This window comes from Pyxicephalus adspersus, chromosome 4 (assembly GCF_032062135.1).
Source record: "Pyxicephalus adspersus chromosome 4, UCB_Pads_2.0, whole genome shotgun sequence".
Lineage (NCBI taxonomy): Eukaryota > Metazoa > Chordata > Amphibia > Anura > Pyxicephalidae > Pyxicephalus > Pyxicephalus adspersus.
Genome location: NC_092861.1, coordinates 54437722 through 54454751, shown reverse-complemented (window position 1 = coordinate 54454751; position 17030 = coordinate 54437722). Strand labels below are relative to the sequence as shown.

Here is a 17030-nt window from a genome sequence, read left to right as displayed (position 1 = left end):
GTCTGGAAAAGTGAAGCAATCAAAGTACATTTCACCATCCAGCATTGAATGCACAGATAACCCCCAATTTGACAACAATGTTTAACTTCCAACAGAAAGCCTGCATTAGGCTGTGGTTAGGGTAGTACCAAGGCATATTTCTTTGATTGGAGCAGGAAAGGTTTCATCTGTCTTACACATTCCACCAAGAACATTGCAAAATTCAGCAAACACAAACATAATAATTAATGACAAGCAAAAACCAAATTATTTACCAAGACCAGGATTTGGATACGGTGTCTGCATGTTTTGTCTGGATTAAAAACTGGCTGAACATTACAACAATTCCTTTGGAAATTAAGGCAACTCACACAAGTTACAACACAGTACACCAGGATACCTGCATTTTATTGCCGAGGTCAGCTTGGTAAATAGTAATTTTTGATATACATATTTTTTTTATTTGTGTGAAAAAGGCATCACAAAATCTATGCTCTTCTGTTGCTATATGGCCACCGTATCTAAAAACAGAGGAAATGTAATTACCTCTTGCTTACCTGGGATATATAGACATATATTTACATTGAAGTGAAAACTAAACTAGACAAACACTTGGAATCTACTCAATTGGAAGGGAGGGAATGATTGTTGCAATTCAAGATCCCACAAAATTACAGTTATAATTTAGTGGTTTATTTTGTGCAGTACAATATTTGTAACTACAAGCGCAAGCGCAGAATAAATCAGTACCAGTTTTGACAAACAGCCAAAAAACTGAAGACAGACAAAAATAACTTATTAATAATATACCTCTTTAAAAAGCAGTTTCCATATTGGAGTAATACCAACATCAATAATATTCGGCCCGCAGATTAGCCTCCTAGAAAGAATCACAAGGCAGTTTATTTTCAATTTTCGCTCGGTCTACATAATTTTATGAACTTCTGGGAAAAAAAAAAACATTGTAGTGGTCCCTTTTGCCCCTTCCCCAGGTACACCACTGACCTGCAGAATATTTAGAACTTATTGCAACAAAATGTATAGCAGGCAGGGAATGTAGTGTTAGTCTGTAGAGCTGCACTGTAAAGCAATCATCATCATTGCTTTCTGCTCTCACTGGGGCTTGTTGTACTTCATTATTTGCAAGTGCAGGATATATACATTATAATAACATATGAATTTAGCATGACTGCTGCTGTTGATTTCAATGGGGGTATTTTCCTATGTTTTTCCTTGTTTATAAACACTTGAACACATGCCACAGCTGCACTAGGACTGCAGGAGCAATCAAGAAAGCAGAGCTGTCAGGAGAGCTGAGCTCCACCGATTGCTCCGCTAGGACCACTCTGTTGATTGGCTGACAAAAGGGAAACCCTGATGACGCTTAAGCCGTCATAAGAGTTTCCCTTTTCCCAGCCAATTAGCAGATGCTTTGCTGATTGCTCCCTCAGCCCCAGCGGAGCTGCGGCATGTGTTCTGCATCCAAGAACACCGATGCCACAGCTCCGCTAGGGCTGCGGGAGCAATCAGCAAGCATCTGTTGATTGGCTGAGAAAAAAGAAACCCTGATGACGGCTCAAGCGTCATCAGGGTTTCTCTTTTGTCAGCCATTATGCACTAGAGCTGAATGGGGAGACATTTCCTCATTTGCCCTCTAGTGCCTGGGCATCCGACACTGTCAGGAGTCCCACCGCTGTGCTCATATTATGACTGCAGCCATGGGAATCATTGTGGGATAACCTGTATAAAAAAAGGTAAACACAGTGAACACAGATCTAATAAAATACATTCAAGTCTTGTCTTATTTTTAACATATATTTTTAACCCTTTCAGGGAATGAGTAAGGGGTTTTATGAACACATGTACTCATTCCCTGAAAGGGTTAAAATTAAAACCCTTATAAACACTTATGTAAAATTGCGGTGAAACTCGCCATAGGTGATTTTAGGGAAGGCAAGCTTTAAAGCGCATCACAATGCATTTAGACATGGTAGGAACGTTTACATGCATTTTTAAAATGGTCCATATAAACCCAGCCTTAATGATAGCATTTTTTCCCTTTTTTATGATCACAGATTCACTTTCTATGCAAGATTAATAAATTATGGTTTGCCATCACGTCTTAAAGGTGGTATGGCAAAAAACACTTTTTGTTAAATTTGCAATATATCCTTTAAATATTCTTACCTAACATCTTGCTCTTCTTTATCAAATCCACTTCCAAAATTTTCATGTATAGAGGCACAGGTGTAGTAATCTTCTAGGACTCTAAAAACAGAAAAGCTCCAACTAGTATTATCCTGTAATATTATGACCTGCTATTCCTAGGGAAGGTTTTAAGGAACTAAAATAAATTAAAAAAAAAATAAAATTAAAAAAAAAAAAACGTACCCAGCTTTAATAAACATTTTTTCACTGTCATCCCATATGTAACGGATTTTCTGTACTTGTATATACCTAACCTACAGAAAACAAAGACATACATTAGACATAACATAATCTAAGGAATTAAACATGCTACAGTTTTTCCTGGCACATTCCAGATGTTAAGAAGCGGTGGCCTGCTATATATTGTGGTAGATAAATATTTTGTTTAGCTTCCGCATTATTATGTTGGAAGAGCAGTCTAGAAGAACACACTCTTCTCCAACTTTGTGAATGAGACCTTAAAGTTGACCTTGGCATGAAGTGGACTAGTACAGTTTTATTCTATTTCATATGGTCACCATGGAGGTGCAAGTTCAGCAGCTCATTCTTTTTCAGGCCCTCGATGACCCAGTCAAGGTAATCCAGTGGGCATTTAAAAAGGGGTTTCAAAGGTATGGTTGTATGTGCAAAGGTGAATTGCTGCTTCTAATAAGAACTATATGCTAAGAGATTTTTACTAATTTCTTTACTGAAATGTGTTACTATCAGCAGCACAATATGCGGGCAGTAAAGTGCCATCCTAAACCATGGTGCAGAATTCCAGCCCTGTTGACTTCATTTACAAACTACAATAAATACATAGATCAAACATTATAGGCAATCAGGTATTACCACAATTGATTCTTTTTAAGTGTAATGGACTGAGAAAACAATGGATTAAACTTCTATCATAAAGATCAGTGCAAACGGGCTGTCATTCTACATGGAACAAGAGGAGTTCTTGAAGAGTCAAATTTCATTTGCTGTACATTTGAACACGGCTTCCTATATTTTCATGTGGTTTCACATAATTTACAAGTGGTTGCATGCAAATCAAAGTTTGAACAAAGATTCTGATCATGACACATTTAGAAACATGGCAAAAGGAGAAATATATTTATTTATACCTTTTCAAGTTTGCTTTTTCCCTATTCTAGGTAGGAAACAAACGTACTAATTGTTATATTTGGTTCAAAGTGCATCTCTACCCAAAAATTTTCTCTTAATTTGTGATAGAATGCGTAAGGTTGAATCCCTGAGATTTCCACTAACTTTCGATTTACAGGGAAACATATTATTAGATAGTACATGAGGAGAAACGTAGCATTTTTTCTTTCCCATTCGGGGACACAGGATTCCTAAATCTGTGGTTTATAAGGCCACCACCAGGCAGTACTAGACACAAAACAGTGAAATAAAAAGGTGCCAGCTGGTACAACCCCTCTTACTCTCAGCATGGCTTAGTTAGTTGCAATCTGTAGTGAAAAATAAGTATTAGCAAGAAAGGAGGGGATGCTCAATAGACTTTAGAAAAAAAGAAACTTTCTACCCTATCAGATCTGAATATATCTCAATTGCCCCTAAAGACAGGAGATCAACAGCTAACTAGTGGAGGCAGGTGCCTCTAGGGATGCCACTGGGAAAGGAGGGATTAGGTATGTGGAGGATAAGAATGCCAAAAGCACCCTTCCACATGATCATCAAGACTTCCACAAGATCAATTTATTCACTCCTGATTTATAGTCAAAAACACAGTAAGTAACTAGAGATGAATATCAACAGACATTTTACAAAAGGAAAGCCTAAAGATCTGAGCAAAGGGCAACTGCATGGGCCTAACAAAAATATTAGAGGCACTAGAGGTATCTACTAAAGAGGATCCCAACCAAGGAAGACATCCAGGAGGAAGGACAGCATACCCTACAACAACCCTAATTTCAAACCTGGGAATAGGATATTTCATACTAGGGAACCAGTCAACATGAAGAAAGGGCTAGGCCAGAGCATGACAACAACTTTTCAGTGCTACCAAATCCCAGAAATTGTGGGCTAATTCTGAGGGACAGTTCATAAATTACAGAACATTAAGCGCTAAAGGAGCTTTTTGCATAAGGAGTAAAATTATTCTAAACTTACCCACTGATCTGGGACTATCACGGACTTTTTAATGACTGAATGCTCATCTCGCCCAGTGGCAAATAAGGACTTGTACTGAAATTCTGATAACCGGAGTGACAGCACTTTCTTCCATGTGTGCTCTTTAAAGGCATCCTTAAATATAAAATATTATAGACAGATCAGCTGAATATACTGTTTGACAGTAATCATGCTAATAAATATGAGAAAACCACTAGCGCTTTAACTTCAACTTACTGTGGTCCGAAGTAAGACAACATCAGCTTCTCGCAAGGAACATGGGATACAGTTTGCCCATACGTGCCACTCTGGTTTCCAATAGAATATAAGCAAGAGAAATCCAAGTGTGAATATGTATCCAAAAATGCACAACACTTTTCGGCAAGTGCTAGTTCGGTAACCAAAAATGTCCTTTCAGAAGTAAAAAAAAAAATATACACATTATCTAAAATAGCTTAAATATTAATTAGCCATATATGTTATTTCACAAATAAATATAGAACAATCGAGGATGTTTAAATAGGAAGCAATGTAGCTTTTGCAGTTGGTATAATGACCTTTTTTTTCCACCAATCATTCAGATCTTCAATCATTTATAGCCAGTTAAAAAATGATGTATTTTGCAACAATAGCAAAAAATGTTTTTCAGTTTTCTTCCCAACAGAAAACATTTCAGGCAGACAGCTCTATCGAGCACTACAAACTATAAATCAAAAACAAAGTTGCAGCTTAAACAGCCCATAAACTGTATCAGATCTTAACAGTTGGATACTGAAGCTACCAAATATCAATGATGCCTAAAGATATTAAACTTAAAAAAAAAAAACACACTGTATACATTTATACTCCTGGTGCTCTGCCAATGCAGGCAACTAAAGTTACTGACACTGGCACTCAAAAAGACCCAAAAAGTTGCTAAACCAGTTGTTTCAGAAACTGTGCAACACTGCTTTAAAACAATTAAAAACAACTTTCTGCAAACAAATGTTAGGAAAAAGGATGCTCTGAAAATATTTTTTTTTGCATTTTCATCATACTGCAAGTTAATTAAAGTGCATCACTGGTCAACTGGTCAAGTTTTGGGAGTTATAGGTATTTTCTGTCCTGGCAAGCTGATTTTGTCATCAAGCGAAGAAGTGATCCTGACCATACCAAATAAAGAAAATTGGACTAAAAGTATGCACACACACTAAATAATTTTTGACTCAGATGATAGCAATCTAGCAACCCCCAATGTCTTTTAGCATTTCACCATGGCAGTCACTAAACAACCAGGCAGGGACAACCGCTATCAAATCCCATGGGAAGGATGTAGTGGTGTGCCTTCCACTTGTTTTCCTACATTTCCCTTGGAGCTAAACAATACTGTATGTACAGTGCTCATTGATTTTACCTTTACTGAAAATGGTCAAGAAAGCTACTGATATTTACCATCACTATGCAGAATAATTGAGGTACCGCTCCACCCAGTCTGCTCTGTAAAGGCTGGGATGTAGAGTTTCAAGACTAAAAACAAACAGCCTACGCAAAGTCATTTGTAAAAAATCCCTATGAAGGGAACATGATTGTACCTACTGTGAATAAAAAAATATATATTTTACTACACAAATGTGGCTGCTACTGATTCAACGCAGGGGTTTTATTTCTATATGGCCAAAAGTAATAATTTAATACATTACTGTGACACCTACAGTATATAAGCCTGTTGGACATCACATTCCAAAATTAGGTGTATAACATCTTGCACATGGCCATGCATTTTTTATTGACTAACATTAGAATACAAGGATATTCGGACAGCGTTTTGATAACAGTTGGCTAAAGCCTTATTCCATACCACCAACCCTGTTTCCTCTGTACATTTAGACATGGTTTGACAAGTTTGGTATGAAGCGACTATAATGACCTGCACACCTTTGGAAAAAATTGGAACACTTTTTCTAGGCCATGTCTTCTTATCCTACAACAGTACCTGACCTCACATGGGCCTTTTAACTTAATAGGACACAAATTCCCACGGATATACCTCACCTCCACCTACACAGAAGAAAGAATACTGGTATAGCTGCAAATGGGAGAGGAGGTCCAACTCCATATCTATAACCACACTTTTGGAATGGGATGCCCAGTATGTTTTTATTGTTGCGATGGTAAGGTGTCAACAAACATTTAGGAAATGTAAATCTAATGCATTGCGGAGTATATAAAAAAAGAAAAAGTTGTTGTCTACCCAAGCCAGAAAGCAGAAGGCAGGAGAAGGTGTGGGCAGGTGCTGACTTACAAGCTACAGGCATGTGTAGGGACAATGCTGACAGCCACAACCCCTGCAACATCTCACTGCATAGCAAGCAGGTTCAGACTAAATGAGAGTGGAAATTCTGCTCTAAATTCAGGAACAGTGCACTAACATTGCCACACCGGCAAAGAAAGATGCATTCAATTTTAATTCTTTTCAACTGTATCCAAGACTAAAAAAAAACTTTCCTAATTGGTATACTCTAGAACATTTTTTTAGTATTGAGGTCTCTTTAAAAAGTAGAATTTTTGGGTGGAGCCCTAAACACAAATTATCAACATGTGCAATAAACCCTCCACCCTTTTGGTGAAACCGAAAAAGAAAAAGCCAAGTGATAAGTCCTGCACCTCCTTTACTCAGACTACATTTAAAGGTGACATTCATTTTAAGGGAGCAGTCAAAGTGCATGGTAACACCATAGCTCTAATCTATCCCCAATTTGGAGGGATTGTCCCACTTTCCTCCTCAGGTGTTCCTATTTTTGGGTAGATATATACACCATTAAAGATCATGTATTATTTATCTAAATATCTATGCTGACATTAGGGTTATTACAACAAGCTCAACCCAATGAGTCTAGCAGTAGCCCTATATGCCCAAGTATAAATATGTTTGCTGCTTCACTCTAATATGGCTTAATATAAGGATGTAGTTGACTTCCAGGACTATTTTCCCAGTTTTTACTTTGGGTGGAGTACCCACCATCCTAATCTTTCTTTAAATCCTATAAAGACTTTAGCTATGTACACATACTAGGTATGAAAGATGTAAAACAATGGTTAGTGATTTTTTCCAGAAGCAGAATAGAAAATGAATGAATGCTGTTCTGTTTTATAGAGAGGAGGTGTGCACCTCAATGTGTCCTCCCTAACTACAAACAATAGTAGTCATTACTGGATGTAGGTGGACAACTGCTTTTATATTAGATATTTACAAAAGATAATCATTTGTAATAATTCTAAAAATCTAGATTTGTATATGGTTTTAGGATCCACTAATATTCATAGGTTGTGAATGGCTAAACTGAAAAGAAAATCAATTAACAACGAAAAGGGAAATTATATATATATATATATATATATACTGGGGTAAGGATTGAGCTGCTGTCATTATTTTAATGCTGTTCCTTGTTCCTGTTGCAGAGATTTCTCTACACATCCTGCTCTGCCAGTTAGTTTTTGGACTGGTGACAAGAAGCACTGAAACAAAGTAAACATTAAAAAAAAACTCCACTGTACAGCAAGGCACAGCTCTATGAGTAATTCATTGTCAATGGCTTACACATTGTACAAATGCGACCAAAACACAACAGACAAACCATGATGCACTGCATTGTAAAAAAGTGTTGGATTCTCTTGTACATTTTTTTTTGGGGGGGGGGGATTAAATCCCATTTTTCTCCCTTCAGTCTGTATCGCCCAAGTCATGCATCCCAGGTTGCTTCTGGCTGCTCCTTCTGTGCATGCCTTATCTTGGGCATCCACAAAAGGAGCTTTCTTCAATGGGCAAAAAGAAAACGCGTTCTCCTGCATCCCCCCCCCCCATCTACAGCAGGCTTCATCACCCAATCTCGCACCTAAGCAGTGTGAGCGGAGGTGTCATAGGCAGAAGAAGGGCAATATAGATGGCAGCGCCCAGGACAAAAACAGATTCTCGAATGACGTGCGATCCAAACTAAAAAAAACAAAGAGGGATCGACAGATCTGCAAAAGTAAAGGCGAGTGAGTTTTTTTGTTTTTTTTTTTTAGTTAACTTACGCTTTAAAGCGGAGCTAAACCCTTGGGATACTCACCAGTCCCTGTTTTGGTACAGACGCTGCCATGTTTCCCTCTGCATTCTAATCGTCCTGTACAGAAATGTTGGAGTTCATACACTCCTGGCCCTTCCAGCGAGTGCCAGAACTGAAATGACCACTGGTGCACCTAATGGCAATATTTTTGTTTTTTTTTGTTTTGGATAAAGAATGTAAAGGTTAGACCTCCTGTCAATTTTTATTGCTATCTGTGTACCAGCTAGGGATATTCACCCCCAATATTTGTTCTCATGACCACTGCCACTAAGTCAGAGTGAGTGGAAATTCAGTCATCGGAGCAGTAGGTGAGGGAAAATCTACCAATGGGGACACCTGTTGCAGGAACTCTCAGTGATGAGAAATGTTCATACTTTTCTCTCATTTCTGGCTAAATATTAAGGAAAAGTAAAAAGAAATTTCCCTAATAATTTGCAGACAGCGTGAAATTAACGTAAAATGGATTTTAACCATTACCAGCTCTATGCAACTGGACAAACATTTTAGAGTTCTATTAAAAACAAATTAAAGCCTGTGAGCAGACAGGATTTCTATTGCAAAAGCAATGGGCAACATCACTTTTGCATAAAAAAACATACCTGCCTGTTCGCAGTCTTTTTCCTTACACTACACTAAGCCATGTATACACAGCCAGGATACCCAGCTACAGATGGCAGATTATTCTGGGTATCCTGGCATCCCCTGGGCAATGCTTTGACTGAATGAACTCCCACGTGTATGCGTGAGAATTATGCCATTCTGAACTGGCTGATCAAGTTGGCCAAAGATTCCACAAGAAAAAAAAAACAGGGTGCAGATAGTGGTGCCCAGAACGAGGACGGGAGAGTGTAATTAAAATATTGTGTTTAGGTTTAGACCTGCCTGCTCTCAATTGTTTATTTTAAAGGTTTATTTCTGGTTTATCCACCTCTAAAATCATGCAATCACTGCAGGTTTTCTTTTAGTAAAGTTTGCTTTGTGTAATTAAGACAGAGAAGTCTGAGAAAGCCATGGTAAACAAAAAGCAATTTCTACAGGACAGAGAAAGATAAGATATTGCTGCTAATGTTAATAATAATATTTGTGATGTGTATAGATTACTCACAGGGATCTGGTATGTCCCACCAAAGCTCCTATTTAAAACAATATTATGAGCATGTACAAAGTCTACTCCAAAAATGTTGTTTCTATAGCAATGGCTAATAGGTTTAAATGCTTTATAAAACCAGATTTTTCATGCCACTAGCAGACATTCTGCTACAAACCAAGCATGAGAAATCTGAGTGACCTGAACCTAGGTTTGATATTTACACAGATTACAGACGTAGCTGCCTTCCACCTTATGTAAACTGATTTGGCTTTTGCCATGGCCAAGTGGTAAGTGCCTATGTAAAGAATGTAACATGTATCTGTATTGTAACATTAAATACAATGGTACAAGACTACATGGAATACAGATCTGTCAAATAGAGCCACATACAAAACTTGCCAATTTTAGCTCTCCTACCCACTGATCACAGTTCAGATCAGCAATTTCTCACCATAAACTGAGTCTGATTACATTGAAATGGGTTATATTAATTTACAGTGCTGTGATTAGGCACGAAGTAGTACAAAGTCGAATATAAATACAAAGTTACTTTCACACCTAAACAACCTAAAAAAAATACTTGAATTAAATATACGGCATAAATTCATGCAATAAATGAAAGAGCCTATGCTCAGAAAAAGACAGCAAGTGCGTACTTGTCTAAAAAATGTCACGAAATTCGAGCAATGTGGAAAGCAATGCCAACAAAGTTTGATGAAGAGCTGATAAATGTCAGCATAAATAAAGCTCTGCAGATCACTTACCATTTCATTTTCCTCTTCTTGATTAAGCAGTGCCCAGTGGCCATTGTTTAGTTTTTCACCCATCAAATCAGTCAGAGTTCCTTTATTGCAGCACTGAAAACTTTCCTGCACAGTGGAATCTCAGAACACCTTGCTGGCCAGTCACAGACTCAATACAAGTTCTCATCTGTAAAAAAAAAAGCTCAGCGCTGGTTCCACCCCTCACATCAAGCAGGTGATGTAACCCTTTACAGGACAGGTAGCTGGGTTATCACCCAGCACGCATTGTGTGACAGTGTGAGGAGTGTGTGAGCCATACAACTGTGTGCAAGAAACTGCACAAATAGCCTGGACATGTGCTGGGGGATCTGCAGACCTCTAAGTGTTGTGAAATTATTAACTGCAGATTGCACTAACTACAAAACACAAACTTTGTCATACATGGATTTCAGATATGCTGCGTACTCGATTCCTCAATATTTTTGCTCCAGGAAGCTAGCAATCAATGTCACTGAAGCCAAAGCATCAGTATATCAGCCAAGGAAATGAGGCCTAGCATGCGCACAATGATTTCACTTCCAAACCTATGAAATTACCAATTTTGCTGATCATGACATGTATGAGAAAAATGATCGGAAGGGCAGAATATCATACACATACATGTAGTGTTTTGATTGATTCCTAATCTATAACCAGAGAGCAAAATTGTCAGCAGATCCGCTTGTGTATACTAGGCCTATATATAAACATGTAAAATGTGTGAATATTCTGTAATAGAGGGGTCCCATGCCCATGTCTCCATCCTAATTTGTGTGTGGGAGGTGCGCTTTTGAGGATGAGACTTCTTATTATCCTCTTTTTCTTCACATAACTTTATTGATGTCACAAATTAACAGACCCACTTTATGTAAGGATCCCGGGTCTAAGTAGACCTCTTGTATATACTGTGTGCCGCAGGTGGGGGTCAGGAACACAGATTCCCTGATTCACCTTTACCTGCACCCAGAAATAGTGATTCTCCATAGATAGAGATGGCTCATGATGAAGGAGAAATGTCATAATCAGACAGACAATTCACATGGAGGTCACAATTTCAAATTAAAGCAAGCTCAAGGGCAGAGCACCAGCTTCTTTCATTGCCATCATATGATATGTATATCATTGGTTACCATGGTGAAGGATAACTATGAAATGTGGAAAACTTTAAAGGCCATCAATGAGCTCTATTTTTAAAACAGGGAATCTGACATTCCCTCAAACATTCTCTGGTGGGAATCAGTTACTGCCATTTAACAAATAGACCTGGAAGGTTCCAATGAGGGAATGTCTGATTCCCTAATTATATGAACAGAGCCCAAAGAGGTAAAGTGAGGATAAATACATGATAGGTGACTTGAATTTTATTGTTTCAGAATCAGAGACTGACACATATCCTGGATTTACTAACTAATGAGTCACTGAATTGACATGCCGCCAATGAAGTAAAAAAAAGTCCACAAAACAAAGCCAGGACCTGGATCACAGCCACCAGGTGGTCATCTGATGGTTCACATTAAGACCTCACAAAACATAATGATAATTATATTTAGAGATGGTTGTATTTGTGATTTCCTTATGGATATTGTAAGAGCTGCGGCAATTGTAAAACAAAAGGCTGATAAGGAATACAAAGTGACTAACTCGCTGATCATGAACACAAGTTGTACAATTTTGAGAAATGTGCTGCAAGTTATTTTATGGGAGTTCTCAGGTGCAAGGGTGTACCTTTCATTTAGGAGCCTCACCCCCTGACCTCAGGGCACTCACTTACTATAGTCATGGGTATTGGTTCACTAAAAAAGTAAACAGAGTCAGACGGTTTGGTCACATCAAATACCAAATCATGTCGAGAAATAGGATTTTCTCCTTTACATTAATAAAGTGAACAGATTCACAAGACTAAACCGTCTATTTATAAGGCAGTGAATCTGACATTCACTGAAACATTACCTGTTGAAGAATTAATTACCTCTATTGAAACAAAATAGAAAAATTCATCCACAAATTTGATTCTGTAGAGGTTTTGATTTAAACTTTCACTGTTTCCTATTTTTGCTCATTTATGTTATTGATAATGCCATGTTCCACCTTTCAACTGTGGCCAAAGTGTTACAATAGCCAAAAATGTAGGCTTTGGCATATATCATCACCCTCACTATAAAAGCTTGTGTTCCTAGAAACCAGTGTTAGAGCGGGGAGCTGATAGCATAGGGATAATTTGTTGCTATATAGTGCAATATTGTGCTACATTTCTGTGGACTGAATCCTGGAGATATACCTTTTTCCTCTGTGAAGAAAAAAAAAGGAAAAGCTTAGGATACCCCTTAAACCTGTAACCTGATTCAAGCATGAAGCCTGAATGGGCAGCAGGGATGTAGTGGGGGGGGGGCATGCCGTGCCCTCACTTTTTTTGGGAATGAGGCATTTACATACCAATGATGCGCATGCGTGCTAGCAATGGATAGTACCATGCCCACTCTTCTTTTTTTACGACTACACCCCTGATGGGCAGTGCAAAGTGCAGTACCCCCTTTTTTTGTCTGTACTAGGCCCCATGCTTTGCTGGAACAGCAGGGAGGGTCCCCTGAGTTATTTTTGCAGAATCTGCAGGATCTGTCATTTTTACATGTCTTAGGGGTTCCCTGTACTATTAGTGAAGCACAGGGGATCTAATATTTAAAAAAATATGTTATGTTAAAAATATTTGTTAAAAATGTTTTTTAATCAAATAAAGAATTTTGTTTTTATTTACACAAACTTTCTTGCAATAGGAAACGGGTATTATCTTATTCCTGTAGGATGTAGTGTTTTTCCTTAGTGAGGTTGCAGATATCTGGTGCCCCCTTAATAAATAGGGATTCCACATTCCACCATAGGCCTCTTAGCAATCCCCCATATCCATTCGGGGACAGAATGTAGAAATGAGGTTCTGTTTCTCAACTATGGAAGTCCACCCCTAACTATTAAGAAAAGACATTGGGCCTGGTATAGACTGCAAGTTGGTGGTGTTCCTGACAGATTGGTGAAGTTGGGACCGACCTCTGTTCATTCATATAGAGGAGAACACAGATGGGTGCCGCTAGCCTGTCCTCCATTATCCCCTCTCCATGAAACCGAATGGCACAATTTGTGCAGTACTCTTTTTAAACATGTCACTGGAAACAATCATGAAAAGTCTAAGGCCTGATTTAATTTACTTAAAGATCAAGTTTATTCTGCATACTTTATGTCATCCCTGGTTCCCCCTTTTTGTGAACATGCTTCTGATATTATTAAATAAAACCTTTCTGTTTTCATTACATATCTTATTTCAGACCCATTGACATCATCAATAGGTCTTTGTGCTTCTCTATTGAATTCAGGCAGATTATGGTTGGTGGGAGGAGGTCAGTATGGTGGTGACATAGCTCTTTGTAAACAGTTGCTGTGGCAACGCCAAATGTAATGCCAAACATTGAAAAGTGAAAGTACTAAAATGTAATAATTAAAGTGGTATAGAGACTAGGCTTGGGGATAGTTTATAATGTCCTTAAGCATCTGCAATGGAGTTCATTCAGTCCCAGCAGCTCTGGGGGATACCAGTATACCTGGAATACCTCTGCATTCTACACTAAACTGCATGTGCAGGGGTTCCCCAAGAAACCTGAAACTTTTTTCCCTATTTTAAAAAGGTCAAGAAAAGAGGTAGACACCTAGGGGGCATGTCACATATTACTGCACACATCAGTTTCCTGTGCCTGTACTGACTTGAATATGAGAGGAAAAGGCTAGGTTCAGACCTGCAGTGGGAACAAAAGGTATTCTCTATGGGGCTGTGGGGGGGTGGGGTGAATTGCAACATTCGGCCATCCTTCGGCCTGGCTGATGTAACTCCCATGCAGGGGTGCAGGAATTCAGTGCCGTATTTCAGCAAAAAAAGCTGAGATGAACAGCTCAGCTATTTTAACAGGGGAAAAGGGTGGTCATGCTGATAAGAATGCTTATTGTAGAAGAGACATTGTCTGTCCCATTCTGCAATTAAGCCCTGTCTTTTTGCAAATTCTCAAGATGGAGCTTCATATCCCATAACTGAAACTTGAAGATATTAATCTGGTGGGAATATATATTGCCTTTAGATGGGCGTTAATTGCCAACCCTGGGTAATAGTCAGTAGAAAAACAATGCAGAGAAGGGTTTTAGGCAAATAGTAAGTTGTAATAATGATTAATTTGCATAATGCATATCAGTATGGTAACGCTTCATATGACTGGTAAAGAAATCCAGATCATTAACGTACAGGCCCACCAAGGGCACTAGACAATAAACTTCTAACTGAAATATATAACATCATGTAAATCGTGCTGCATAACGTAGGCCGATGACCTGATGCGTTTCGCCTGGCTTAGGCTTCTTCAGGGGTGATGATACGTTAAGCCATATAGTACACAATTATTGTGTATTCGCTATATAGTACACAAATATTATACTACACAGGTATTGTGTATTCTCACCGTTGTTTTTCTACTGGAGCTTTGGATTCACTTTAAAAAACAGTGTCCCTTAAAACGTGGAAAAGCTTCGCATTATTCTTAGTAAAAGCTATTGAGAACTTGGTAATACAGAGACAAATGATGATTAAATATTGCATGTATGGTTTACATGGATGGAGACGCATACCATTCCAGGTATTATTATAAAGCTAGCAATGGTGTTGACCCCTGCTCTGCACATTGGCATCACTTTTTCAATGATTGTAAATAAAACTAAAATTCACATTATTCAAAACCTGTTTTATAAATAAGCACTTAGCCATGCTGAACAAATCATTGAATAGATTGCTTATTTAGGCATATCCTGTAAACTAAAGCAAGTGAAGCCCACAATGAAAAATAAAAAGCTTCTCTTTGGTAAAGGATTGCAAAGCATTAAAACAGATATAATATTTAAGGGGAAAAAAACGCTAGAAAGTGAATGGGTTTTTTTAGTGAAAAGAGGTATAAAAAGTCCTTTAAATTTTCTCTTTTATGAAAACTATGTATAGGCCAAGTTTGTTCATACCTGACATCTTACAGGTGATGGGTACTAAGAACAATGTAACTCAAGTGCCCACATGCATGGGTCATATCATCCAAGGTTGTCCAAAGGCCCATCAACATCAAACCTGAAAGCAGAGGCAATTGGTCTGATTTATTAACGCTCTCCAAGGCTGGAGAGAATACACTTTCATCAGTGAAGCTAGGTGATCCAGCAAACCTGGAATGGATCTGGTCCAGGATTCAAAACATTTGCTAGCAAATAGCAATTACTTTGAAGAATTCCATTCCAGGTTTGCTGGATCACCCAGCTTTACTGATGAACCTGTGTCTTCTCTAGCCTTGGAGAGCTTTAATAATAATAAGTTTGCACAATATGTGAGCAGACTATCCATATCTCCTGATTTAATATAGAATAAAAAGACATACATCCCTATATGATGTACATAAACATAAAAATCAAAAGTGGGACTTTAATCACATTTCTCTCTCTACTGTGTACACCACAAACATGTTCTCATCTGATGTCAGAGAAATACTAATATGATCATAAATTAAAATATCCTTTTATTCATAAAAACATGCTGCTGAGGTTTTCTGAAGGTTGTCCTTTCAAAATGTAATATTTTGATACCATTTAACAGATTCTTTGTTTGTAGCACGCAGCCAGCATTTGGGGATTGCTGATATTGTTGACCTGCTTGTGCTAATTTTAAATTGACTTTTCTATACATTTCAAATATATTGTGCTGGTGCAGTGAAGGGAAGAGTTGGGATGCTTCTAATAGACATTTTAATCGCACTTATGGAAAAGCTGATATTAAAAGTGCAAGTGGGGAGATGTAGTGGTATTGGAAGGAGAGGGGAAACGAAGGTTGTTGTTGGGAGAACATGCTAAGTTATTTGGACATAGAGTGAAAGTCAGGGTGCATCCTAGAAGACTGCTTTGCCATCTTGGCTTGCCCCCTTTCCATCTTGGCTTCACCCTTTCTCCTCCTTTGCCATCTGGCCGACCCCTCTGTCCTGGCTGACCCTCTCCGCTCTTACTGCTCAATCACAGCTCTGTTCAAAAATTCTGAAGTATGTTGAAAGTAGTAGCAGCCAAACAAGTATTTAGCCCCTGCAGGACGGTGGGGGTGGGGGCTCCACAGCAATGATAGATTTACAGCTGCACGGACTGGAATATAAATGTGCTTGAAAAACAAATTAACTAAGAGCAGAGTACAGTAAAATAACCTTTTGAAAACAGCTGGAAATATACCTTTGTTTCTATGTCACATAAGACAATGTGCTATGGCATAGGATTGTGTTTAACTCCACATAATATGCAAGGTATTGAAACTGGCTTGAATAGCTGTCGAAGTCCATGCTTGCAGGGGTATCACTTAATATTTCATGGTAACAACTTCATTTTTCTATCCTATATGCTGGGTCTACACAAACTGTTTCCCCAGTGTTTAACCTGAGGCTTTTAAAGCCCATGTTTGAAATTCCTATGCATTCCAATGGGCTAATCTACACCAGGTTGTTTCTGTGAATCACATTTTTGAGCGTTATAATTAATGCTACTTGCAACGTTTTAAAAAATAAAATGCGGGTAATCGCGTCCATTGATTTTCAGATGCTTGAAAACATATTAGCGGTAAAATGCAGCATAGACGTTTTCCAGCAGTTTTAAAATGCCTAAATTTCAAACATGGGCTTTTAAAGCCTCAGGTAAAACGCTGGGGAAACAGTCCGTGTGGACCCAGGAAAAATA

At 38.3% G+C, this 17030-nt stretch overlaps 1 protein-coding gene across 1 annotated transcript in view; it reads right to left on the bottom strand.

Moving 5' to 3' along the window:
* The window catches only part of ATP13A4 (ATPase 13A4), a gene marked incomplete at its 3' end in the record, with an annotated part of 42083 nt that extends 31725 nt beyond the window's left edge, over window positions 1-10358 (bottom strand). Inside the window, 6 exon segments of the mRNA XM_072408221.1 lie at window positions 790-859; window positions 2167-2247; window positions 2371-2441; window positions 4303-4437; window positions 4540-4713; window positions 10242-10358. Coding sequence (XP_072264322.1) covers window positions 790-859; window positions 2167-2247; window positions 2371-2441; window positions 4303-4437; window positions 4540-4713; window positions 10242-10304 — 594 coding nt within the window.
* Window positions 10359-17030: the final 6672 nt, after the last annotated feature.